At 49.4% G+C, this 26565-nt stretch overlaps 1 protein-coding gene across 2 annotated transcripts in view; it reads left to right on the plus strand.

The window, feature by feature from the left end:
- LOC116573869 (cytochrome P450 4F22) overlaps positions 1-26565 on the plus strand; it is a 60823-nt gene that overhangs the window by 15230 nt on the left and 19028 nt on the right. Inside the window, exons 2-3 of one of the 2 annotated variants that reach the window (XM_032314206.1) lie at positions 5716-5835; positions 25418-25640. In XM_032314206.1, coding sequence (XP_032170097.1) covers positions 25419-25640 — 222 coding nt within the window. In that variant the 5' untranslated portion in view covers positions 5716-5835; position 25418. Of the gene's footprint in view, positions 1-5715; positions 5836-14060; positions 14133-25417; positions 25641-26565 lie in introns of those variants that run through there. The other variant, XM_032314212.1, reaches the window with a different exon arrangement.

Raw genomic sequence — 26565 nt, forward strand, 5'->3', positions numbered from 1 at the left:
GATAGACCATATTTCGTTTATCCATTCATTCGCTGATAGACATTTGGGTTGTTTCCACTTTGGGCTATTGTGAGTAGTGCCGCTGTGAACGTGAGTGTACAAATATCTGTTTGAGTTGAGTTCCCACTTTCATTTCTTTTGGGTATATACCCAGAAGTGGAATTGCTGGATGATGTGGTAATTGTATGTTTAATTTTTTAAAGAACCTGCCAAACTGTTTTCCACAGCCGCTGCCCCATTTTACGTTCCCACCAGTGGTTCACAAGAGTTCCAATTTTTCTCTACACTTTTGTGACATTTGTTATTTTCTTTTTTATAATAGCCATCCTAATGGGTGTGAAGTGAGGGATTATTTCTTAAGTCTAATATTGCCTTAGAATTATGTGAGATATTTGCATGGTTCTAAAGTCAAATCTGCGAAACAAGGTATATAGAGAAACATCTAGCTTCTACTCATTTACCTCTCATCATGTTCTTTCCCTCCTCCTCAGGTAATCATTTATAATTTTTTCATGGTCTATGGTTCCATTTTATTTATTTATTTTTAAAGATTTTATTTATTTGACAGACAGAGATCACAAGTAGGCAGAGAGGCAGGCAGAGAGAGGGGAAGGGAAGCAGGCTCCCTGCTGAGCAGAGAGCCCAATGCGGGGCTCGATCCTAGGACCCTAAGATTATGACCTGAGCTGAAGGCAGAGGCTTTAACCCACTGAGCCACCCAGACACCCCTATTGTTCCATTTTAAAAACACTATATATATATCTATGTAACTGTCACTATATATATATCTATGTAACTGTCACTAGTATATATAATATATATTTCTTTCCACTTAATACTGTTTCCTGGAGATCTCTTCATGCCAGAATAGAGAGATAATCCTCATTCCTTTTTACAGCTGCATAGGACCCCAACATGTGGCTGTGCCTTGATTTATTCAACCATACCCTATTGATGGGCTTATGGGCTATTTCCAGTCTTCTGATATAGTATTTAAAAAGATTTTATTTGTGTATTTATTTGAAAGATAGAGTGAGTGAGAGAGAGACCATGAGCAGGGGGAGGGGGAGAAGCAGATTGCACTGCTGAGCAGGGAGCCCAATGCTGGACTCGATCCCAGGACCCTGAGATTCTGATCTGAGCCAAAGGCAGGTGCTTAACCACCTGAGCCACCCAGATGCTCCAGCATTTTGATATTTTTGATATTTTCTTTGTTTAAAGATTTTTTACAATTTATTTATTTGACAGACAGAGATCACAAGTAGGCAGAGAAGCAGGCAGAGAGAGAGGAGAAAGCAGGCTCCCTGCTGAGTAGAGAGCCCGATGTGGGGCTCGATCCCAGGACCCTGGGATCATGACCTGAGCCTAAGGCAGAGGCTTAACCCACTCAGCCACCCAGGCACCCCTATTTTGATATTTTCAATAAATATTTTCAAAATAAATATTTCAAAAATATTGATATTTTCAATAGTGCTGTTGTGAAAAGCCATGTTCATTTATCTTTTTCTTAGTTTTACAAGGGACTTTTGGGATATATTCCCTTAAGTGGATAAATGAGCATACAATTTTGCCAGATATTACCAATTTCTCCTCCCCAGAGCTTATATCTCTTCGCTTTCCCACTAGTAAAACTTTTTCATTTGATCTGGTGGACTCCTATACATTCTTCAAGACCTATCTCCACTACCCCGGTTTCCAGGAGGACTTCCCTTCTCCTCTGGCTCTGTCCTCTTGGCTTTTCCAGCTGTGGGCTCCTTTCTTTGGCTGAGCCCTGATACTGAGCTTTTGGGAGTGTCTGTGTCCGACAATATACTCTCCAGGCTGGGAGCTTCTAGAGGGCTGGCTCCAGGATTGAGTCCTCTTAGAGCATTCGGCATGTGACTGGGCATAGAGAGGTGATAATAACAGGTTTTCTCTCTGAACAAAGGACAGCTCCTTGGCCCTGGGCCTCCTTGCTGTCTCCTCCTGGGCCAGGAAAAAAGAACCAGGTCAAGCTGGCCAATATCCTGGGTTCTGCTGTCTGCCCTCTGGCTGAGTCACCTGTACTCAAGGATGGTAAACTCAGTGTGGGTGTCTGTCACCTGCATGGCTCCCAGGCAGAGGAGTGGGACCTGCTTGAGGTCAGGGAGACCCCACGACCCATTTAGCCTTCCCCGAGGTCAGGGAGACCCCACAACCCATTCAGTCTTCCCCACTCCCTAGGTAAAGCACCTCCCCTCTCTGTGCCTTGATTTCTCTAACTCTAAAACGGCAACAATAATGTGCTTATCTCATGGCTTTAGCAAAGGAATCAGTGATATAAAATTGTATGAACCTGCTTCCCACTATTTATTTATTTACCATGTATTTATTATTGTGGTGAAATTCATGTAATGTAATCATTTTAAATTTTAAAGAGAATAGTTCTGGGGCATTTAGTACATTTACAGCATTGTGCAACCATCACTTCTATCTGGTTCCAGAACATTTTCATCACCCCCGATGGAAACTCTGTACAAATTATGTAATCACTTCCCATTTCCCCTCCCCTCAGCCCCTGCCAACCACTGCTCTGCTTTTTGTCTCAAAGAATGACCTATTCTGGACATTCCATATAAAAGGGATCACATATTACGTGATTTTGGTGACTGGCTTCTTTCACTCAGTGTAATGTTTCTGAGGTTCATCTTCGTGGTGTGTGTCAGGGCTCTGATCCTTTTTACAGCTGAATGACATGAAAATGTGTACACAGGTCATTTTGCTTACCTGTTCATAATTTCATTGACATTTGGGGTGTTTCCACTTTTGGTTTTTGTGAAGAGTGCTGCTGGGAATATGCGTATACTTGTACTTATTTGAATATTGTTTTCAATTCTTCAGGGTCTCTACCTAGGAGTGGGATTACTGGGTCATATGGTACCTCTAAGTATAACTTTATTTTTAAAAAGATTTATTTATTTATTTATTTATTTATTTATTTATTTGACAAAGAGAGAGATCACAAGCAGGCAGAGCGGCAGGCAGAGAGAGAGAGAGGAGGAAGCAGGCCCCCTGCTGAGCAGAGTGCCTGATGCAGGACTCGATCCAAGGACTCTGGGATCATGACCTAAGCTGAAGGCAGAGGCTTAACCCACTGAGCCACCCAGGCTCTCCTATGTTTAACTTTTTGAGGAACCATCGAATACTTTCTATCTCTGTTGCCGCACAAAGCCAGTAAAGAGAGAATTCAAAGTGAAGAATTCTAAGTCCCCATTTGGCAGCCAAGGAAACTGAGGTTGGGAGAGGTGACCCCACACCATCCTGAGGCTAATGGCCATCAGATTATTCCCTGTCTGCTTAGTGACCACTGAGTGCTGGACACTTGCTAAGGAAGGGCTTAGAATTGGGCCCCTCGTAGTCTTTGCATCTCTGAACTCTGACAGATCTGGGTTTACCTCCCAACTGGGGCAAGTTGTTTCCTTCCTCTCAGCCTCCACCTCTCTACCTATAAATGATCCTAATCCAAGTCCTTCCTTTATTGTGGAGACTCAACACGGTACTGGAGGCAGAGGAAGGTACCTATATTATGCCTTTGATTTATGAAGGCTCGAACAAACAAGAACGTGGTCAACTGAGGCTTGGGGGTGTGAAGTAACTTGCCAAGAGTCACACAGTGGTTGGTGATTGGCTCTATCCTACAAGCATTTTTGAGAAATTTTCTGAAGCTTAATCTTTCTGGAAGCTAGCAAGGAGAAATTTCTATGGGAGGTCCTCTGGGGTGGGGGACAATTTGCTGCTAGGTTGCTTTGCTGTTTGGGGAGCTGACCTTTGATAACACAGAATCTTGCTGAATCAGCCTGGGGTAGCCTGTGGTCATGAACCACAACTGGTTCCTGGTGGAGGTCACCTTTGCCCCAACCCACTCACTCCTCCTTTCTGGTCTATAGTTTATATCAGCACAGCAGGAGGCAGGGTGACTTCCGGTGCCCCAAACAGGCACAGGCCAGGCACTTCCTTGCTTCCAGCATCGTCTCCTCCTGGTCCTCTGTTGTGGGGCACCCTTCTCCCTCCCCTCTCCTTTCTGCGGTGCATACACTAGAACTTTCAGGCTCTGGCTTCTACTAGTCCTTCTAATCTCCTCTCCTCCTGGGTTCCTCAGTCCAGCCCACTGGCCTCTTGCTTCTTCTTTTTTTTCTTTTTAAAGATTTTATTTATTTGACAGAGAGAGAGAAATCACAAGTAGGCAGAGAGGCAGGCAGAGAGAGAGGAGGAAGCAGGCTCCCCGAGGAGCAGAGAGCCCGACATGGGGCTTGATCCTAGGACCCTGGGATCATGACCTGAGCCGAAGGCAGCGGCTTAACCCACTGAGCCACCCAGGCGCCCCTGGCCTCTTGCTTCTTGACGATGTGCCCCTCATTCCACCCTACGGCCTTTGTACTTTATGCTCACTTTGCTTGGAATGTTCCAGTTCATGTCTTCCTATCATTCAGGGATCACTCAAACATTACTTCCTCCTAGAAGCCTAGCCCTGACCACCCTGAGTAAACTAGGTTCCCAGTCCCTCCTTTTGAGCTCATTTTATTTACCAAGACCCTTACCTGACACTATCTTAGTCATTTGTTTATTTATCTTACGTATGCATTTATTTATTTATTGTTGCCTCCCCCACTTGGAGGGAAACTCCGTGGGAGCAGGGACCTGTCTTGCTCGGGGCTGCGTTCCCAGGGCTGAGACCAGTGCCTGGCACTTAGCATTCAGGTGTTCACAAAATGTCTGTCAACTGACTGACCGTTGGGCTTCTTAATAAACATGAATTTTCTTCCCCCTAAACTGGATCACGAGGTTAAATACCTTTTCATACTCAGCCTCCAAGTCCTGGGAGGCTCTTCCGATGGGCCCCAAGGGCTAAGTTCCTGACTCTGTTCCTACCAGACTGTGTGACTTTGGGAAAGCTACTGCCAGTCTCTGGGACTCCAATTTTATTTTATCTTTTTATTTATTTATTTATTTACCTGAGAGAGAGAGAGAGAAAGAGCATGAGAAGGGAGAAGGTCAGAGGGAGAAGCAGACTCCCTGTGGAGCTGGGAGCCTGATGCAGGACTCGATCCCGAGACTCCAGGATTCATGACCTGAGCTGAAGGCAGTTGCTCAACCAACTGAGCCACCCAGGCACCCTGGGACTCCAATTTTCCAAGAAAGTTCTTAAATCCGCCCCCCCCCCCCCAATCTAGTGAAAGCTCTGGCTCCAAGTCTCTCCTGAAAAGATAAACGCACGATTTTGCACATGATTTTAAGGGATTTAATGATTCCACCAAGTCCAATGCTGGGCTTCTCCTCCAGCTGATCCATATTGAAACTGATTTGTTCATTGACTCAGTTGGTCAGCAGGTATTCAAATGACACCAGCATTTTGTGCCCACCCTCATGGTGGGAGATCCTGTGGCCTCCAAATTTCCAAGCTCTGGGCTCTGAGGTTTCCAAGAGTGGGGAGGTGGGGGTGAGGGGTGGGCGGAGGGGACAATTTCAGCTAGACTCTCTGCCCTACATGGTCATGACTAGGTTAGCTAGAAGAGCCAGAGGGGCAGCTGGGGTACAGCTTGGGAAGGGGGCATAGACAAGTTCCTGGAAGAGGGATTGGGTTTTGAAGGATAAATGGGATGGTCTGGCAGGGAAGGCGGTCCAGCCTAGGAAACAGCTTCGGAGGATTTGAGGGAGGGAAGAGAAATAATAACACACATTTACACAACATATTTTTAGGAAGAGATCGCTTTCAGGTGGCAGCCTCAGGCCCACCCCAAGAGGGAAGGAAGATGATTTTACGGTTGAGAAGAAAGAGGCACAGAGATGCTAAGAGCCGTACTCCAGGCCCAACAGCAGGTAAGTGGTGGACTACGGGTCTAGACACCCCCAGGCTTCTTCTAACGGGGCTTTCTTATTGGCCGACGGACAGAAGACTTGTTTCTGATAGGGTGAGGTATGTGGGGAGGGCCGAGCCTGATTAGTGGAGGGAGGAGTAGTTCAGTCGGCCGGCCCGGGAGCACGAACGTGGAATTTAGTTGTCTGTGAAGCGCGAGAGGAGCGTCTGATTGCCTGAAAGAAGGGAAGGCCGAGTCTGATTGGCCGAGGGCTGGAGAACATTTAATTGACTGAGGCGTAGGAGGGTGGGATCTGATTGGCTGAGGGGAAGTCGGACCGAGGTTTCATTGATGCCAGCAGTACCTTTTAGCTTCCAATCCGCAAATCCCGCAAATCCCGTGTCCCTGGGCCCCGGTAGAGGGAGGTGGAGATTAATCCCCCACCAGTGTGGGGAAATGGAGACAGGTGCGTGTGGAGGAAGGGAGGGGGCTGGGTCGCTCCAGGCGGAGTCCGGGAAGGACACTTTCCTAGCCATACCTGGTGAGGAGTAATCTTGTTCGCATTCCCCTTCACGACCCCAGCCTCCGCCCTCCCCGCATTGTCTTTGCCCCCTCGGTGCTCCCTGCTCTCCCCAGCAGCCGTCCCCAATTCTGGGAGCGTGCTGTCCATCTCTCTAGCTTCTGAAGACCAGGGCCTCTCCTCCCGCCGCCCGCCCCGAGGGGGTGTCCTGCACCCGCCTGGCTCCTTATTGAGACCATCTCCCCTTTTCCCTCTCTTCCCATTTGCCGTCTTTCTCTCCACCCCCCCCCACTTTCTTCTCCCCAAGTTAGTCTCCATTTCTCCATCGAAAACGCCAACCTAGATGTGGCCCAGGCCCAAACCCTTGGCGTCACCCCTGCCTTCCCTCCTCTCACACCCACATTCCGTCTGTCGGCGAGTCCCGTCACCTCTAAACAAATCCCCCAATCCTACCACCTTTCACAGCGCGGGCCCTCCAGGGCGGCTCCTCCTCCGGCTCCTCCCGCCGCTCTGGCGCCCCCTTTCGTCGGCGCATCAGAGCCGGAGGGAACCGGGAAAATCCCAGTCAGGCCCCGGCGCAGTCAGCATCCTCCCCAGCTGGGAACCGTCCGTGGCGCCCATTCCCCAGAGGAAAACTCGAAGTGCCTCCTAGGGGCACAATCGGTCCGGTCACCTTCCAGCCCCTGTGTCCTCCTGCTCTCTCCATCGCTCACTCGGCTCCGGCCTCATTGGGCTCTTGGCTGTTTCTTCAGGCACGGTCCAGCCTCTGGTCTCTGCTCAAAGAGCACCTCAGACGTCTTCCTTATCCCCTTGGCTCCCTAGATTGTCCTCCACAGCACACATCCCATAAAATAAGCTTTTTGTGTATGTGTTTCTAGTTATGCTTTATTGCATCTCCACTGCAGAACAACTCCTGGTACTTCCTGGGAGCTTGGTGTTTGCTGAATGAACATGTGCTCTGTGCTCGCCGGGGCTGGGGAAAAAGGCAGGGAGTGAGCAAGAGGCTGTCTATATGCACAGAGCTCTCAGCTAAACACACCGTTCCAAGAGCAAGTTTGCTGTGACCGAGGATGCACGGGGCTGTGGCTGCATGGAACATGAGCTTGAACTGAGCTCAGAAGTTAGGGAAGTCCTCAGAGAACATGGCCTTTGAGCTGATACCTGAAGGAGAAGTAGGAGTTAGCAGAGCAGGGGAGAGGGAAGAGAATTCCAGACGGAGGGAACAGCATGTGCAAAGGCTTTGAGGGGGAGAGAGATGGCCTTGAAGGGTTTGGCAAGATGGTTGCAAGTGGCAGTGAGCAAGAGTGTGGTGAGTGATGAGTTGGAAGGTGTTTGCTGCTCCATTCACCCCACATCCCTGAACAGCTCTGGTCTTTGCTCCAAACCTTGAATTACCTCCTGCCTTGTCTCCACCCTTCTGTGAATGGGTGAATGAATGAATGGACCACTCAACCTTTGCCTTGTGGCTTCCCGTTGGATTCAACCAATAGGGAGCCACAGCAGGCACTGGAGGGAGGGAGGAGACTGAGGTCAGGGTATTAGTATCTCATCTCCTCTCCTGTGTGGTCCATGCAGGCTGCCTGTGCCCCTCAACCAACAGCTCTTGCCAGGCAGTCCTCTCTCTGCATAGGGCCCTATCAAGTCCAGGTTCTAGCAACTGCTTTTGCCCCGTAGCCCCAGGTCCCAGGGCTCTGGGGTGGTAATGGCTCCTGACTGTGCTGTCTTTTATTAAACTCTTTTCATTAAACTCTTTTTATTAAACTTCTGTTTCTTGCTGGCTCTCTCTTTTTTACTGAGGTGAAATTCACATAATATAAAGTCAACCCTCTTGAAGTGTATAATTTGGTGGCATTAGTACATTCACATATTGTGCAACCATATCACCACTGTCTAGTCCCAATTTTTTCCATCATCCCAAGAGGAGCTCCTGCACTCATTCTCCTTGGTATGGGCTTTACTCCTCACTGCCCCTGTCCCCCTGTCACCGGTCATCCCTGATGTGCTCTGTCTCTATGGATTTACCTCTTCTGGTCATTTCACAGAAATGCAGTTATACAATGTGTGACCTTTTGTGTCTGGCTTCCTTCACTCAGCGTGATGCTTTCGAGGCTCACCCATGGGGTAGCATGTGTCAGGTCCTCATTCTTTTTTATGACTGAGTAATATTCCACCATATGGATGGACCACATTTGTTTATTTCTCCGTGGATGGATACTTGGGTTGTTTCCACATTTTGGCGACTGTGAATCATGTTGCACTGAATCTGTGTGGACATATGCACATACAGGGACACTGAGTCTCTGTTTTCACTTCTTTTGGTTATATACTTAGGAGCGGAATCACTAGCTCATATGGTAATTCTATGTTTAGCTTTTTGAGGAACTGCTAAACTGTTTTTCATCGCGGCTGCACCATTTTACGTCTTCACCAACAGTGTTGGAGGAAACTGCTCTTCTTTTTGTCTCTGCCCCCAAAAAGTCTGCTGTGAGCTTCTGGAGGCCCAGGAGAAACTCTTCCACTCACTCCTGCCATGCGTCTCCTTTGGCCACTTGCACATGTTTTTCTAGGACCATCTCCCTAACCTGGCCACCGCTTCTATGTCTCACCCTCCCACTTCGATTATAGTTTGTTGGTTGCTACCAGGCTGAGGACTCTGGTGCCTGGGAGCCACGGAGCCCTGTCCCTTCCCAGGCCCTGGGCCCCTTGCCCTCTGGGCACAGGCCACTCTTCCTCAACCTCCCAGATGTGGCTCATCTCTCCCTCCAGCTTCATGCCTCTGCCTGCCCTCTCTCTAAACGCAGCTGTGATCCATGCTTCTGTCAACGCATTCTCTGTCCACCTCCTCCCTGACCTACTCGCTGGGCATCTGTGTCCTCCCAGGACAGGTGACTCAGAGATGCACTTCTCCTGATGGGCCCGCTGCCTCCCCGGTGCCTCTCCTTGGCAGACAGTGTGTCTCGGCTTCAGCACTGCTGACACCTGAGGCGGGATCATTCTCCATGGTGGGGGCTGGGCTGTGCATTGTAGGATGTTCAGCTGCACCCCTGGCCTCTGCTGACTGGATGCCAGTCGGTCCTCCCCCTCTACAATGTGACAGCCAGAAGTATCTCCAGGCATTGCCAAATGTCCCCTAGCGGGATAATCTGTCCCAGTTGAGAACTGCTGAGATCGCCCAAATCCAACCACATGCCCCAAGTGTTGATGTCCGTCCAGCCCATGGTCTGTGCCAAGTCTGGGGCCGAGCACCCCGCAAGCCCCACTTCAGCTTGCGATCATCGCCTCCGTTTTATCTGTACAAATATGGGGGCTTACAGTAGCCACGTGACCTGCCCGAACTAACAGCCAGGAAGCCTACTGGGCCCCTCAACTTGTTCCTCCCTCCTTGTCCCTATCTCTCTGAGGGCAGAGACACTGAGCTGTTGCCTATTCCTCTCTTCTCTTCCTCTGCCACCCGAAACCCCACATCCAGCCAGGCACCAAAGCAGATGTCCTTCACATCCCTAAAAAGTCCACATCCTTGGGGTGCCTGGGTGGCTCAGTCCGTTGAACATCAAACTCTTGATTTTGGCTCACCTCAGGGTCCGGGGATCCAGCCTGGTGTCAAACTCTGCAGCCATCCGGGAGTCTACTTCTCTTCTCCCTCTGCCCCTCCCCCCTACTCATGCACTCTCTCGCTCTCTCTGAAATAAATAAATAAATCTTTAAAAAAAAAAAACCCCACATCCCTGACAAAATCAATAAGCTCCACTGTGCTTTATTTTTTTAAAAAAGATTTTATTTATTTATTTGACAGGCAGAGATCACAAGTAGGCAGAGAAGCAGGCAGCGAGAGAGGAGGAAGCAGGCTCCCCGCTGAGCAGAGAGCCCAACACTGGGCTAGATCCCAGGACCCTGGGATCATGACCTGAGCCAAAGGCAGAGGCTTTAACCCACTGAACCACCCAGGCACTCCTCCACTGTGCTTTCAAACCAACTAAAGGGGGCTCCTCTCCTGCTCACGCACCATCCAGGGCTCCCCATTGCCTGCCAGATCAACCCTCAGCCACTTGGGCTGATTTTCAAGGCCTTTCACATCCTCTCCTGCACCCCTCCTCGTCTCTCACACCCCAGGGCTAGAGAGAGCCACCTGCCCAGCCACACCCTCAGGTTTCTCTGAGCCCAAGCCCCACCCCCTCTCCTGCATCTGTTGAAATCCAACCTCTCCCACCAGTCCCAGCTCAGATGTCACATCCTTCACGTAGCCTTCCCGTCTGCCTCCTCCAAACAGCACAGCTTCAATTATTTGTATTACCTCTTCTTCCCTTAGAAATGCCACCTCCTCTCACCCTTAAAGAGGGCTCAGCACCCAGTGAGGGAATATGCCTGAGACGGGAAAGGGATACAGACATCAGCCAAGTTTATCACCTGCCAGGACAAGTGGGCGTCTTACGCTGGCTTTAAAATTCCCTCAAAGTTTCAAGCCCCGCTGTGTCTTGTTTTCTGGAATTTGGAAGAGATTGTTGCCTAAGAGTTCCCAAACTTGAATTTGGGACTCTTTGGCTTTGTCTTTCATCTTTGTCTTAAGCCAGACAGATGGCTTCTGATACTGAAATTTTAGTCATTCCCAATCTTCTGTCACCAGTATTGCTCTATCTACGTATTACCTTTTGTTACTCAATAGCTTTCTTTCAGTGGTCTTCCGCTAAAGCCTTATCTTATTTTTTTCAAAGATTTTATTTATTTATTTGAGTGAGAGCACAGGCACAAGGTGGTGGGAAGGGCAGAGGAAGAGGGAGAAGCAGACTCCCCACTGAGCAGCAACCCTCCCCCCTTAATTCTGGGCTCAATCCCAGGACCCCAGGACCTGAGCCAAAGGCAGACGCTTAATCAACTGAGCCACCCATACACCCCAAGCCTTATTTATTTTATTTTATTTTTAAAAAGATATTTATTTATTTGGCAGGGAGAGAGAGAGAGAGAGAGGAGAAACACAAGCAGGGCATAGAGAGAGGGAGAAGCAGGCTTCCCCCTGAGCAGGGGGCCTGATGCAGGGTTCCATCCCAGGATGCTGGGATCATGACCTGAGCTGAAGGCAGACACTTAACAACTGAGCCATCCAGACACCCCAAATCGGATTTATTTCAAAGTAAAATTTATATAACTATTATTATATCCACAAGGCTATAGATTTGATATCTAGGGTGAGTCTATTTTTTTCTTCTATGAATCAAAACAAATCTCTCACTTAACATAAATACATAAAATAGAAAATGGATTGAAAGTGTTCCTTCATGTGCCATCTAAAATTACCAGACCAACATAATTTACATCAGACTTCAGACACTTGTGTGGGTCTTTGGGGACAAGCCAGAGTATTTTCTGTGTGGTTCAGACTTGTGAAAATACATTTCTTCATTCATTCATCCCATCTCTTCTTCCCCCAGCTCCATTAAGGTGTAACTGACAAAAATTTAAGGTGTACAATGTGACTCAACATTTATTCTTGTGTTTCAGGTTTCAGCTGGACACCTGACACCCAACTCAGATAGCAGCTTCCCCTCTACCTCGTTGCAAAACCCTGTTACATCCCTTCACTGGGGAAGGGAAACTTCCTGCTGGATATGTTTCTTTCTCTTTTCCCTGAGTAAGCCTCCAATCCACAAAGGCAGGGATTGGGTCTGTTTTTATTCTCTGTCATGTTCCCAGCACCTAGAACCATGCTTGGGTCTTTCCACAGCAGGTCCTTCCAACTGCAGGGATTTATTCTAAACTAAGTGCTGCCTAGCCCTGATGAGCTGAGCCTGGGGTCTCACCCTCAAGGAGACCCTGGTCTCAGGGGGAGACAGAGTCAGCTAAAGCAGGACTTGCCTGATTGAAACTTGTGCATGGACGGGGCTGCGAAGCCACTGTTTTCTCTGAACTAGGGCATGCAGAGCATGGAGCAAGCCATCAGGATTTGCTGGTGAGGCAGAGGGCTGGAAACTCCATGGTGGTTAATAATAGTCCGCACATACCTAGCACTTACTGTGTGCTCAAATACAAAATTGCTCCCTATACCTCGAAGCAGGGTTTCTCAGCCTCACTGTTGTGGACATTGGGGCTGGATCATTCTCTTTGGTGAGGGGCACATTCTCATTGTGTGCATTGTAGGACTTTTTGCAGCATCCCTGGCTCTACCCACTAGATGCCAGCAGTACCCCAGCATCCAGGTGTGGTGGCCAAAGTGTCTCTAGACATTGTCAAACTGTCTCCTGGGGGACAGAGTTACCATGGGTGGCAACTGTTCCCCTAAAACATTACAGCCATCCTCTGAGATGGACACACAGAGAGTAGCTGAGGGAGTCATTTGAACCCCCTGTCTCCAGAGTGCATGTCTAACTACTCGCTGCATGGTTTTGTGTGTGGTCCTGGCCCCTGGCTCTGTCCTTTGAGACGCTAACACTGCTCAGGGTCTGCTCTGCCACTTGACTCCATCCCCCAGGCTAACCATCCCCAAGATTAGACTTCCCAGCTGGTTGGCCCCCAAAATGAAGGACGGCTCATCTGTAGTCTATAATCAGTAATTTGCTTCTGACCAGTCAAAAGGCTTTGGAATGATCATCCTGGGGAAAAAAAAAATCTGAATTTCCTTGTCCTTCCTTCAGCTTCTTTATGGTTTGCTGTGGTTTTGGCTTTGGAACTCGCTGGGAGGAGGGTGATGTTTCTCAGGGGTTCAGGCTTCTCAGTGTCTGACCTGATCCTGACTGACCCCAGCCAGTCACGCCTCTCCTCCAGCCCACAACATTTGCCTTAGTTTCTCCAGATGAGACGGCAGTTATGGCTGGAGCCTTTGATCTCTTCAGTCTCCCGTGGGTTCCCCCCCCCCCCCCCCTTTGACAGCTATTTCCTGGGTATCAAGTATGTGCAAGATCTTTTGGCCCCGGGGAGGCAGTGGAGAGCCAAAGGCCAGCTGTGAATCCTTCCATCTGTCGGCCTATTTGCCCAGATCCGCCACCCGTCCAACCATCCACCCACCGAACCAGGAATGGTATCTCTGTTTCACATCCAGGGGTGGGGCTGACCCTGTCTGGACCCATCTGGAGCAGATAAACTGGCCAAGGACAACATCCTAGCGGGATGGTCAAGTTGGCTGACAGTAGGTGGGTGGGGTGGGAGGAGCAGGACCAGAGTCTGGTGCTCCTTGGTGAGGCTGGAGTTCATCCTGGAGGAAGCAGCCCCAGGAGGGTGGATTGGATCCAGAGGGAACATAAGGGCTGGCTCCCAAAGGCCAATGGAGTCTGAGGATTCCTGGGAGCCCGGTTGGGCCTCGGGGTTGCTGACTTAGGGACCCCTATCCAAGCTTGGGAGCAGGTCCTGAGGTGGGGGCTTTGCGGGGTACTGGTGTAGAAGCGGGGTGTTAAGGAGCAGGCCACAGGGGGATCTGGGCAATAACTAGAGCCAGGCACCAGCAGAGGGGCGGGGAATATGATGGTGTCGGGCTGCTGGGTGTCCAAGTCTTTGTATCTCCACACGTGTTTTCCGCTGTCTCTGCCTGTGTCTTTCCATCTCCCCACCTGTCAGTCTCTCCATCTCTGGCTCTGTTCCTTTCCCTCTCTGACGTTCTCCATGCCTCCACGTCTCTGTCTCTGGTTCTCTCCATCTCTGGGGGCCCAGCCTCGGTCCCCGCCCAGAGGCTGGCCAGGCCGGGGGGGCGGGCCGGGGGCGGGCCTCGCGACTCGACCGGGCGGGGTTAAAGGGCCAGACGGCGGGACCGCGCGGTCAGAGCCGAGGTTGCGGTGCGGGCGGATCGGGACCGAGGGCGGGAGGCCGAGACCCGCGAGGTGAGTGAGAGCGAGGGGCCGTAACCGGAGCGCGGCCGCAGCGCTGCGCGGTAACCCGAGGCGCCTGGCGCGGGTGCCCGCAGTGTGCCAGAGAAAGTCTGTCTGTGCCCAGCCGCGGCCAGGAAGCCCCGGGACCCCAGCGGCGGCTGCGGGTTCCGGACGCCAGTCTAGGGGGGATGTGCGCGTGTCTCCGACGGTCGCAGCGTGTGAGCACATTTTTTTCAGTGCTCGCCTCGGAGTCCTGGGAGTATTCTCTCTGGGTATCCGTGGTGGGAAGGGACCTCAAGAAGAAACCCCTCCCCATCAGGACCGCTGAGGCCGTCTCCTAGGGTTGATTGGAGTCACCGGACATCGTCTCACTCATGGACTTTACGCTTGTGTTCTGGCTGCCTTCATGGCCCCTCTACCCACCCATGGTAGGCACAGAGCCTCCAAATGCCCCTTTATGAGAAGAGGAGATGCCCTCCTGGGCCCCCAGAGTTGGCAGTGAGGTTGTGTTAAGTCCCGTAGTTAAGCCCCGTACTGGCTGATGTTTTTGCTGGATGCTGGAGAGATCTGTGGTCCTTGGTTGTCCCAGGGCTTCACCCTCCCTGCTTGGACTAGGGGTTGGCTAGCCAGCCCAGACCATGCCTGGTGGCTGAGGGAGTCTCCGCCAGCTGGGGAGTCTCAGGCTGGAGGTGGGAAGGAGACAGGGAGACAGTGGGGGAGCTGGGATTTGAACAAACCTGTCCTGTCTGACCCCAAAGTCCTGTGCACTTTCCGATGGCCCCAGTCTGTCTGTACAGCCCAGCTTGGGTTTCTGAAAGGTAACATTAGCTCTGGGCTGGTGTCCAGTGGTGACCTGGGTTGGTATCCACAGAGGGGCCCGGATGATTCCGCAGACAGAGAATGGGACCCCATTTCTCCTCCCTGGCAAGTGTTGGGCTCCATTCTCCAAATCCCAGATGGCTGGGCAACAGTAGTGAACATGGTGGCAGCCTCAACAGCAGTAAGAGGCATATTTGATCAAGGGCTTGCTGTGTGCCAAGTGCTGAGCTGAGTACTCTAAAAACATGGCATTATCATCAAAGCCCTGTGAAGTGGGTAATATAGTTCCTGTCTTACATATGAGGAAATTGAGGCTCAGAGAGATGGGGACCTTCCCCTGAGTTCACACAGCTAAGAGGCAGAGCCTACAGAATCCTTTCTGAGGCATGTCCAGGTGTGCTCACACTTGGTTGGGATGGTGGGCTGAGACAGTTGCAGTTCTGGAATGATCTAGATTACTGGTAGTTTTTTTTAAAAACTTCGTTTTCTGTTAGGATCTCCTTTGGGCCAAGGAAGCTGCAGGCAAAAGCCTACATATGCCCAAAGCTGTAGTAAAACTCTCCTTCCCACCTCCATTGGCCAACTTGGCTCTGCCCTTAGAAATGCCCCTTGAAGTTCTTTCTCAGAACCCCAGAAATGTGGAGTAAGCCTCCTCTCAGCTCAGACTTCTAGGCAGTTTGGGAGTCTCTGGTGTCAGGCAGCCCTTTGGCATAGAAAGGGGGTGCTGTGAGCAGGGATGGGGGTAGGTCGTCTCAACTACAGGTTTCTGGAGTGAGTGCAGGGCAGGGTGAGGGTATGCGGCAGTGGAGTCAGTGTTGGGGGTCTTGGCTGCCAGGCTGCCAGTGGGCTCCAGGACCTGCGGTTCAAAGAGAGGCAGATATATGGTTTCTGGCGGGAGGGGGGGCGGCGCAGTTGTGTCCTGCATTCCTTCTCAGGAGCCCACACACCTTGTATGACAAGTCCCCGACAGGAGGCCGGGCTAACCTGACAAACCAGCGCTCCATGGGCGTGGGCCACTGAGCCAGTCGCTGGCACCTCAGTTTTCAGATAATGCCGGCCCCAGGAGGACAGGTGGGGCCACTTCTGCCAGGGTGGGGCCACTGGGTGTCCTTGCCTGGTGTCTGATGCACCAGAGGAGCGGGTTTGCCAGCCTCTTGGAGCATCCCGAGAGTGTCAGCTTTGAATTTCTCTCCCTCCAATAAAAGAGTGATAATGGAAATAGGAAGGATGGCTAAAATTTGCATGCCTCCTGCCAAACCTCGTCTCGCTGAAGTGTCCCAGACAACCTTAAGAAGTATCAGGCCTGCTGTTATTAACCCATTTCACAGACTGGCAAACAGAGGCTGTGGGGAGGGACGAGACTCTACTCAAGGCTGCTTAACTTGGGGAGGGGCAGCGCTGTGATTTGAATCCAGGCTTGCCTGAATCAAAAATGCACATTTTAAGAGAGATGCAGTCCCCAAACAACATTTTATTTTTAATTTTTAAAGTTGAAGTGTAAGGAGTTTTTGCAAGTTGAACCCATACATGTCACAGAACCCACATCAAGAAAGAAACAGCTCTCTGAGCCCCAGAACACCCTCTCCCCAACTGAAGCATCTTCACTCATTTTTCATTAATTTCAACTAATTAACTTCAAAAAAAAAGTTTTGAAAAAACAATTTTTAAAGATTTTATTTATTTATTTGACACACACAGAGAGATAGTGAGAGACAGAGCACAAGCAGGGGAAGTAGCAGGCAGGCAGAGGGGAGGGGGAAGCAGGCTCCCTGCTGAGCAAGGAGCCCTACGTGGGGCTCGATCCCAGGTGCCTGGGATCATGACCTGAGCTGAAGGCAGGCACTTAACTGACTGACCCACCCAGGCGCCCCATTGAAAAATCTTTTTAAGTAATCTCTACATCCAATGTGAGGCTCAAAATCACGACTCTGAGATCAAGGGTCACACACTCTACTGACTGAGGCAGTCAGGTGCCCCTCAACTAATTAACTTTTAAAATTATGACTCTGAGATTAAGGGTCACACACTCTACTGACTGAGCCAGTCAGGTGCCCCTGAACTAATTAACTTTTAAATAGGCTTTATATTTTAGAGCAGTTTTAGGTTTACAGAAAAATTGTGCAGAAAGTAGAGTCCCAAAACACCCCTCAACTTCCCACAATTTCCCCTACTGTTAACATCTTCCATTAGGATATGTTTCTTTTTAAAAAATATTTTCTTGTTTATTTATTTACTCTTTACAGAATTTTAAAAAATCTATTATTTATGGGGCGCCTGGGTGGCTCAGTGGGTTAAAGCCTCTGCCTTCGGCTCAGGTCATGATCCCAGGGTTCTGGGATTGAGCCCCACATCAGGCACTCTGCTCAGCGGGGAGCCTGCTTCCCCCTCCCTCTCTGTCTGCCTCTCTGCCTACTTGTGATCTCTGTCTGTCAAATAAATAAATGAAATCTTTAAAAAAATACATATGTTATGTATTTATTTGAGAGAGAGAGCACGAGAGAGAGAGAGAGAGAGTGCATGAGCGAGCGCACAGGCAGGGGGAAGGGGCAGAGGGAAAAGCAGACTCCCCACTGAGCAGGGAGCCCAACATGGGACCTGATCCTAGGACCTTGGGATCATGACCAGAGTTGAATGCGGATGCCCAACCGACTGAGCCACCCAGACACCCTGCTTATTTGTTTATTTTAGAGAGAGTAGTAGCGGGGGATAGGGAGAGGGAGAGGGAGAGAGAGAACCTCAAGCAGACTCTGCTGAGCGCTGAGTGCAGAGCGCAGAGCCAGACATGGGGCTCAATCCTATAACTCCAAGATTGTGACCTGAACCCAAATCGAGAGTTGGATGCTTAACGAACTGAGTTACTCAGGCACTCCTAGGGTGATATGTTACAACTGATGAACCAATGTAAACACAGTATGATTAACTAAAGTCCATTGTTTACGTTAGAACTCATTCTTTGGGTTGTACAGTCAACTGATTCATCTTTATATTTATTTATTTATCTTTATACTTAATTAAAACATTTTTGAATGAGCATTATGTGCTCATATTATAGAAAGTCAAAAAGTCCCAAAGACGGACAGAGAAAGTTAAGTTTCCCTTTTCCTCACACCTCCAGTTTTACGAAGCCCCTTCCAGAGGTAACCACCATGATAAATTTCTCATGGGTCCTCAAAGCCTTTTTTTTTTTTAATTTTTAAATATTGAAGCAAACTTTATCTCATATAAAATAATTTAAAAATGGAAAGTTCAGGGGCGTTTAGCACATTCACAGTGTTATACAACCATCACTTCTATCTAGCTCCAAAACATTTTCATCTTGCCAAAAGGAGAGACCCCGTCCCTGTTAGCAGTCACTTGCTTCTCCCCCAGCCCCAGGCAACCACCAGTCTGCTTGCTGTCTTTCTGGATTTGCCTGAACATTTCATATTAAATGAGGTCAGACATGCTAAGCCTTTTATATGTGGCTTCTTTCACTCAGTGTAATGTTTTCGAGGTTCATTTTTGTTGTATCTATAGCAGAACCTCATTCCTTTTCATGGCTGAGTAGTATTCCATTGCATGAATATGCCACATGATACGCATCCATTCATTTGTTGAGGAACCTCTGGATTGTTTCTACCTTCTGGCTATTCTGAATAGTGTGGCTATGCATATTTATATACTATCAGAGTACGTTTTCCATTCTTTTGACTATATACCTAGGAGAGGAACTTCCAGTTCCTTTTTTTTTTTTTTAAGGTTTTATTTATTTGAGAGAGAGAACAGAAGCAGGAGAAGCAGCAGAGGGAGAGGGAGAAGCAGACTCCGCACTGAGCAGGGACCCCCCCCCAAAAGGGGCTTGATCCCAGGGCCCCGACCCTATGACCTGAGCCAAAGGCAGATGTTTAACCAACTGAGCCACCCAGGCACCCCTTGGAACTGCCAATTCTATGTTTAACTTTTTGAGGAACAGCCAACCTATTTCTCAAAGTGGCTGTACCACCTCAAAACTTTTTGTAGCACTTTTTTGGTGGGGGGCGGGGAGCCTGGCAGGTGTGCTCTTGTTTGGAGGGGGAGCAAGAGGAACCCAGCTACAGAAAGCAGAGGACTCAACTTCCCCAATTTATTGAGCTTTTCCCATGAGCATCAGGTGGACTTCTTGCTGTTGTTACCATTTTGCAGATGAGAAGACGGAGGCTGTCAGGATGACAACCAGTGGGCGATCTATAGTGTGTGTCTTTCTACTTGGAGCGGAGTCTGTCCTGGGAAGAGCCGTAGCCCATGTCTGGCAGAGGGGGGTGGGCCCGGTACTTCAGAACTCCCCTCCTGGGGAGGCTCACCGTCCCCAGGGTGAGCTGCCATCCTGGAGCGGGCTCCTTTCTTTGAGAGCTCATCTTTCCTGTTGTGGCAGCTCACTCCCACTTCAATTTTTCGGGAAGACATTTCCTTTGTCAGGGTATCAGCTGGGATTTTTCTGGGTGCGGGGTAGAGGTTCTTGCTGTGACTCCATTCAGAAGACCCCCCCACTGCATTTGGTGGCCACTAGGAGGATGAAAGAAATGACCCAGAGAGCCACTGCACACAGATGGCGCTCAATAAGGGAGGTGGACTGTCTGAGCAGAGGTAGGCCTGGAGGATGAGGAGAAGCGATTATACACAGAGCTGGGGGAAAGGCATGCCAAGCGGAGGTAACCGTAATGGCATGTGCAAAGGCTCTGAAAGGGGAACGAACTTGGCCAGTGATCAGAGTGGCTGGAGTTGAGTGAGCAAGGAGGAGGGCGGTGGGAGAGAGTTGGAGGGGTCCTCCAGGGGCCAGGGACACAGGGCACTGTAGTCCGTGGGAAGGAATCTGAATTGTGTTTAGAGTGTTATGGGGGAACCATGGGAGTATTTTGAACAGGCTGTGATCTGATTTAATTTTAGGAAGATCCCTTTGGCTGCTGTGTGGGAAGTGGACTGCAGTGGGGCAGGAGGGAACTGGGGAGACCAATGGGAGGAGGCTACTGCTCTGGCGGCCTGACACGGGTTGGGATAATGGGATGGAGAAAAGCAAAAGGGTGTGAAAGATATTTGGGATAGACGACTGGCGGAACCTGATAACAGATTGGATGTGGGACGAGAGGGAGGAAGGAGGTGAGGTGAATATGACGGCCTGGGATACGCCCCTGGGGGACATCCAGGAGGTGGCTGGACCATTAGGAGCATTGTCGAGACATGGGTGGCACCTCAGAGACAAGGTCACAAAAACCATGGGAGGGGGTGAGATTCCTAGGGTCTATAAAGAGAGAGAGAGAGAGAGAGAGGAGGAGATGACTCAGGACCAGTCCTAAGGAACCCCAACGTTTACAGATTGGGTGAAGGGGTCCAAAACATCTTCAGAAGTGGGATCTTTATGGCTGAAGTGGTGGATGGGCAGGGGTCAGCTCCTGAAGGGCTTTGAATGCCAGACTGAGGGCCGTGGGGAGCCATGGAGGGCGTTAGAGCAGTGGAGTGAAGACAGACCTTCAGAAAGGTGACTGTGGTGTCTGGGATGGCAGCCAGACTGCGGTCAAGTTGCCCAGGGGTTAGAGAGGACCCAGAAGTCTTGGGTCTGCCAAAGTGGCGACACCACCTGACTCCAGGCCACACACAGGAGAAGGTCACACTGGGGTGGATCCCAGAATCATCTTTTATAGCCTCCAGTTTCAGTTAGGGAAACTGAGGCCCAGGCCACACAGCTAGTCAGTGGAGTCAGGATTAGATAGAACCCAGTTATGTGTGTGTGTGTGCACACATGTGCATTTAATAGGAAAGCCCCTTTCATTTAGGTTCTTCATTCAGGTGTCTGCCCAGCTAGCCCCTTGCCAGAGAAACCCTCCTGGACCACCTTATCTAAAAGGATTGGTCTGTATCATCTTATGCTGTGTATGAGTTTGCTGTGGCTGCTGTAATAATTTACCATGAACTGGGGGGCTTAAAACAACACACACTTATTATCTCGTAGTTCTGGATGCCAGAAGTCTGAAATCCAGGTGTTGGCAGGGCCGCACTCCCTCTGAACATTCTAGGGAAGAATCTGTTTCCTGCCTCTTCCAGCTTCTGGTGACTCCAGTGTCCCAGGGTCTGCCTCCATCTTTGCACAGCCTTCTCCTCTTCAGTGTGTCAAATCTCCCTCTGCCTCTCTCTCTCTTTTGTTTTAGAGAGAGAGTGAGCATGAGCACATGAGTGGGGGGAGGGGCACAGGCAAGAGGGAAAGAATCCCAGGCAGACTCCCTGCTAAGCCCTATGTGAGGCTTGATCTCATGACCTTGAGATCAGGACCTGAGTCAAAATCAAGAGTTGGATGCTTAATCAACTGAGTCCCTCTGCCTCTCTCTTGTAAGGACATCTGTCATTCCAGTTGGGACCAACCAAGACAATCTAGGCTCTTCTTCTCATCTCTAGGCCCTTAACTTAGTCCCATCTGCAAAGACTTTGCCATAGAAGGTCTCATTCCCAGGTTTCAGAGAACTGACGTCTTTGGGGGGCCCATATTCAGGCACTCCCAAACCCGCTTTACCTCTTTTAAGACATGCAGTGTGTTTACATGGTGTTCTGTCATGTCTCTTGGTGGCCACCTCTCTTAAGGGCCTGGACCATGTGTGTCTGGCTCACCATTACATCCCCATGCCCAGAACAGAGTCACACACATAGGAGGAGATCAAACATGATTTGCCAACTGAATGGCAAAGAAATGCAAATAGAACACTTGGTGAGAAGCCTGGCATGTGAGAGCATTAGAAGAAGGTCACAGTTCTGGATTGTAATCACTGGCTGCCTTCCCTGGCATGCTGGGGGAAAATCATGGCCCTCTATTAAATCGGTTAAGAAGTAAATATCCACAGCTACTTCATGGCGAGTGTGTCACCTGGAGCTGCCAATGACCTTCTGCCTGGGACTTGTGACTTGGAGCTCTCTGGGCTTCATTTTGAGAGGTTTTATAGCTTCCCACCTCCACCCCTACCTGGGCCTTCCAGGGGGCATATCGCTTACACCAGCTAGTCCGTCTTTTTCAAAAGATTTTTTGGGACACCTGGGTGGCTCAGTCAGTTAGGTGTCCAACTTTTGGTTTCAGTTCAGGTCATGATCACAGGGTTGTGGGATCGGGCCCCGCACTGGGTTCCATGCTTAGGGCAGAGTCTGTTTGGGATTCTCTCTCCCGTCTCCCTGTGCCCCTCCCCACCAAATAAATAAATACATCTTTAAAAAAGTTGAAAAGATTTTTAATTGTGGTAAAATACACATAACATTTATTATCTTAAACATTTTAAGTGTACAGTTCCGTGGTATTAAGTATATTCACATTGTTGTGCAGTTGTCACCACTGTCCATCTCCAGAACTTTTCATCTTCTTCAGTTAAAACTCTGTCCCTGTTAATCACTAACTCCCACCCCTGGGCCCCTCAAGCCCCACACTCCCTCAGCCCCTAAAGCCTACTATCTACTTCCTGTTTCTGAATCTGACTCCTCTAGAGACCTCTTTTAAGTGAGATCACCTAGAATTTGTCGTTTGTGTCTCTTATTTCACTTAACATAATGTCCTCGAGGTTCATCCATGTTTTACCAGGTGTCAGAATCCTTTTTAGAGCCGAATAATATTCCCTTGTATGAACGGACCACATTATGGCCACCGTTTAGCTATTGTGACTAATGCTGCTATGAACATGGATGTGCAGATATCTGTTTGAGTCCCTGCTTCTTCTTCTTCTTCTTCATTTTTTTTAAAGGATTTTATTTATTTATTTGTCAGAGAGAATGAGAGAGAGAGAGAGTGCACAAGCAGGGGGCGTGGCCGGCAGAGGGAGAAGCAGGCTCCTCTCACAGAGCAAGGAGCCTGATGCGGGACTTGATCCCAGAACCCTGGGATCATGATCTGAGCTGAAGGCAGATACTTAACTGACTGGGATCTACCCAGAAGTGGGATTGCTGGATCATATGGTGATTCTATGTTTAATATTTTTTAAAAAGATTTTATTTATTTATTTGACAGACAGAGATTACAAGTAGGTGGAGAGGCAGGCAGAGGGAGAGGAGGAAGCAGTCTCCCTGATGAGCAGAGAGCCCGAGGAGAGGCTTGATCCCAGAACCCCAGGATCATGACCTGAGCTGAAGACAGAGGGTTTAACCCATTGAGCCACCCAGACACCCCTATGTTTAATATTTTTGAGGAACCACCATACTGTTTTCCACAGCAAAGTGGCACTATTTTACATTCCCACAAGCAATGCATAAGGGTTCAAGGTTTCTCTGCATGTTTGCCAACTCTCATTTCTTTTCTTGATGTAGCCATTCTCATGATTGGTCATATCATCTGCATGACTTATAATGTAAGTCAGACCAACCCAGGGGGGGCTCTCCAAATTTGGTGATGACCCACCCATACATCTTCTGTATGGAGGATATAGTTGGGCATTGGCTGATAGAAGAGCCAGTGGGTCTGAGACCCTAATGGAGGGAAACATGGGCAGGACTGGGTGGGGACTGGTGAGGACCTGGAGTTCAGGGCTCCTTTAGCTATGTTGCCTCAGGAGGTGGAACACAGAGGTGGAACCCTTGGCTGGTTGGATTGAGGGGAACATAGAGATGAAGACAGAATCTATCCATTTTCAGGAATGTCCTTGTCATCATCTGAGATCTGTGAGCCCCCAAAGTGATGGAGTTGGCCATTGGTGGGGGTTCAGGGGGCCTCTGCTAGCTCCAATCTCTCTTTAATTAGAGGAACTGAGATTCAGTTGTCCAGAAAATGGAGAGAAGGTAAAACCTAAGCGCCCTTTAAGATTCCATAAAACGAGGCTGCACATCCCTGAGTGTGGTGCATGGTTCATTGCAATGCTCTACACCTGGTCACTGTGTTATTAATACTGTTGTTTCCTACCCACTTTATTTGAGTTCCTTCAAGAGCTGACCCTCGGGCAAGGATTTGGGTGCAAGGAGCTTATTTGGGAAGTGACCACAGAACATACCAGTAAGGAAAAAGAAAGTGAACCCTAAAGAATTGAAAACAGGAACTCTGACACGTACCTGTGCCTGCGTGTTCATAGCTGCACATTTCACAATCAGCAGAGGTGGGAGCAGTTCAGGTGTTCATCAACAGATGAATGGAAAAACAAATTGTGATACATCCTGACAATGGAATATTACCCAGCAGTGCAAGACATGAAGTTCCAATGCACGCTACAATGAGGATGACCCTTGAACACATCACGCTGGGTGAAAGAACCAGACACAAATAGTCACATACTATATGATCCCATTGATATGAAACAAAGTGTCCGCAGAAGCAGAAAGCAAATTAGGGGTCCCTGGGGGGCTCAGTCGGTTAAGCATCCAGCTCTTGGTCTCAGCTCAGGTCTTGAGCTCAGAGTCGTGAGTTCAAGCCCTGCATTGGGCTCTGTGCTGGGCATGGAGCCTACTTGGAAGAGAGAGAGAGAAAGCAAGCAAGCCAGCAAATTAGCAGTTGCCGGGGATTGAAAGTACAGGCGAATGGGGAATGGATGGGATTTCCTTTCCGGGTGATGAAAAAAATTTGGAGGGGGTGGTTGCACGGTGAATGTATTAGATGCTACTGAATTGTACATAGTTGGCCTTTGGACAACATGGGTTTGAACTGCATAGGTCCGCTTATATGTGGAATTTTTACAGTGCAGTCCCATAAATGGATTTTCTTTCTTAAGAGTTTTGTAATCTTTTCTTTTCTCCAGCTGACTTTTCTCTAAGAATATAGCATATAATACATATACAAAATATGTGTTAATTCACTTTATGTTATCAGTCAGGATTTCTAGTCAGTAGTAGACTATTAGTAGTTAAGATTTTGGGGAGTCAGAAGTTATATATGGAAATCTGACTGCTTTGTGGGTTTGGTACCCCTAACTCTTTCATTTTTCAGGGGCAATTATACTTTCAAATGGTTCATTTTATGCTGGGTGAATCTCACCTGAATTAAATAAAAAAGAAAAAGAGGCCAGACAAGGGAAGGGAGGCATCTAATAGAGAAAGTTCCTGTGGTGGGCAGCCGGGATTTAATATCCCTGGGGAAGCCTGGTGGCTCATGTGGAGCCCACATCTCAGGGTCATGGCACCCCAAGGGAGAATGTATCTATCCAGCAACATTTATCAGTCATTGTTAAGAGCTGCTTTCAACGTGTGTGTGTGTGTGTGTGTGTGTGTGCGTGTGTTTTAAATTTTCTAACACTCTGGCCATTCACATATGGGCAAGAAGTCAGGAGGGATGCCCTGCAACATTAAAGCTGAGGGCATGTGGACAGGGCACTGGTGCATTCGTCTGGCTAGCTAGCTGAAGGTCACTGCTGGGGGAAGGTTGAGAGGTATCCTTGGGGTCTGGGACTCCTGTGTATTGAGCATCTACTGTGTGCCAAATACACGCTGCTTGAATCCACAGGTCATCCTGTGTGTGGTGCACACATGCCAGAGGATGGCTCCTACTTGCACTGACCCCCTCATCCCGTCTGTCCCCTCAGGATGCTGCCCATCACAGAACACTTGCTGCACCTCCTGGGAGTGGAGAAGACCACGTTCCGCCTGTATGCTGTGTCTGTGCTCCTCCTCTCCCTGCTCTTCTTCCTCTTCCGCCTGCTGATGCAGTTCCTGAGGCTCTGCTGGCGTTTCTATATCACCTGCCGCCGCCTGAGCTGCTTCCCTCAGCCGCCCCGGCGCAACTGGCTGCTGGGCCATCTAGGCATGGTACGTGTGTGTGGCTGGACAGGGGGACAGGGCAGGTCCCAGATGGACCTGACCGTTTCCTCCATCCCCCAAGAAGGCGGAGCCATGAGCAGACCCATTTTACAGGATCGGGTATGACTGAGGCTCAGAGAGGGCAAGCAGTTTACCAGAGGTTACACAGCTGGGATGAGGCAGAATGACTCTAAGGTTTTCTCTGTAACTTCAGGCCATTGCTTAGCAACAGGTACAAGTGCCTGTGAAAGTTGTCAGGTTCTGTGATCCCCAGGCAGGAGGCGGGGGTGGGGGGAACTCCTGTTCACGTTGTTGCTCTGCATTCCACCCCCCCTTGTGTTTGTACCCTGGCTCTCATGCTCTTACCTTGACTTTCATGTCTTACTTCACACACAGGTGTTAAGCATTAGGTCAGGTGCTTAAAAAATATTAACTCTGTCCTCTTGACAGTCCTCAGAGGTGGTTCCCATGTCTATCCCCGTTTTGCTCCTGAGACTATTATGGCACAGAGAGGTTAAGTAGCTGGCCCTAGGACACACAGCTTGTCGGTGGCAGAGTTGAGGTTCAAACCCAGGCCATCTGTCTCCAGAGTCTCTGCTCTTAGCTCTGTACCCTCTGTTACCTCTTGTTTTGGGATGATGAAACTTGTACTTTTCTAGAACGCCTTCAGAGGTCAGAGGAAGCCAGACTCCTGAGGCTTTTAAGGTCATACAGTCCAGCTCCTAACTGGCTATAGCCCTCATCGGGTCCCCCTTCCAGGCCTCAAGGAAACAGAGGGACAGTTGTGGAGAATTCCCGGTCCAGGCCTCATGCCTGGTGCAGACATGGAATTCAGAGAGGCAGTTCGAGGGCAGTTGGACAGGGCCGGTTCTGAAGTCCAACCTTGACCCTGTGGGCTCAGCCTGCCTCCTGGGGCCATGAGTTCTCTGTTATT

Source organism: Mustela erminea, chromosome 1 (assembly GCF_009829155.1).
Source record: "Mustela erminea isolate mMusErm1 chromosome 1, mMusErm1.Pri, whole genome shotgun sequence".
NCBI classification, from domain to species: domain Eukaryota; kingdom Metazoa; phylum Chordata; class Mammalia; order Carnivora; family Mustelidae; genus Mustela; species Mustela erminea.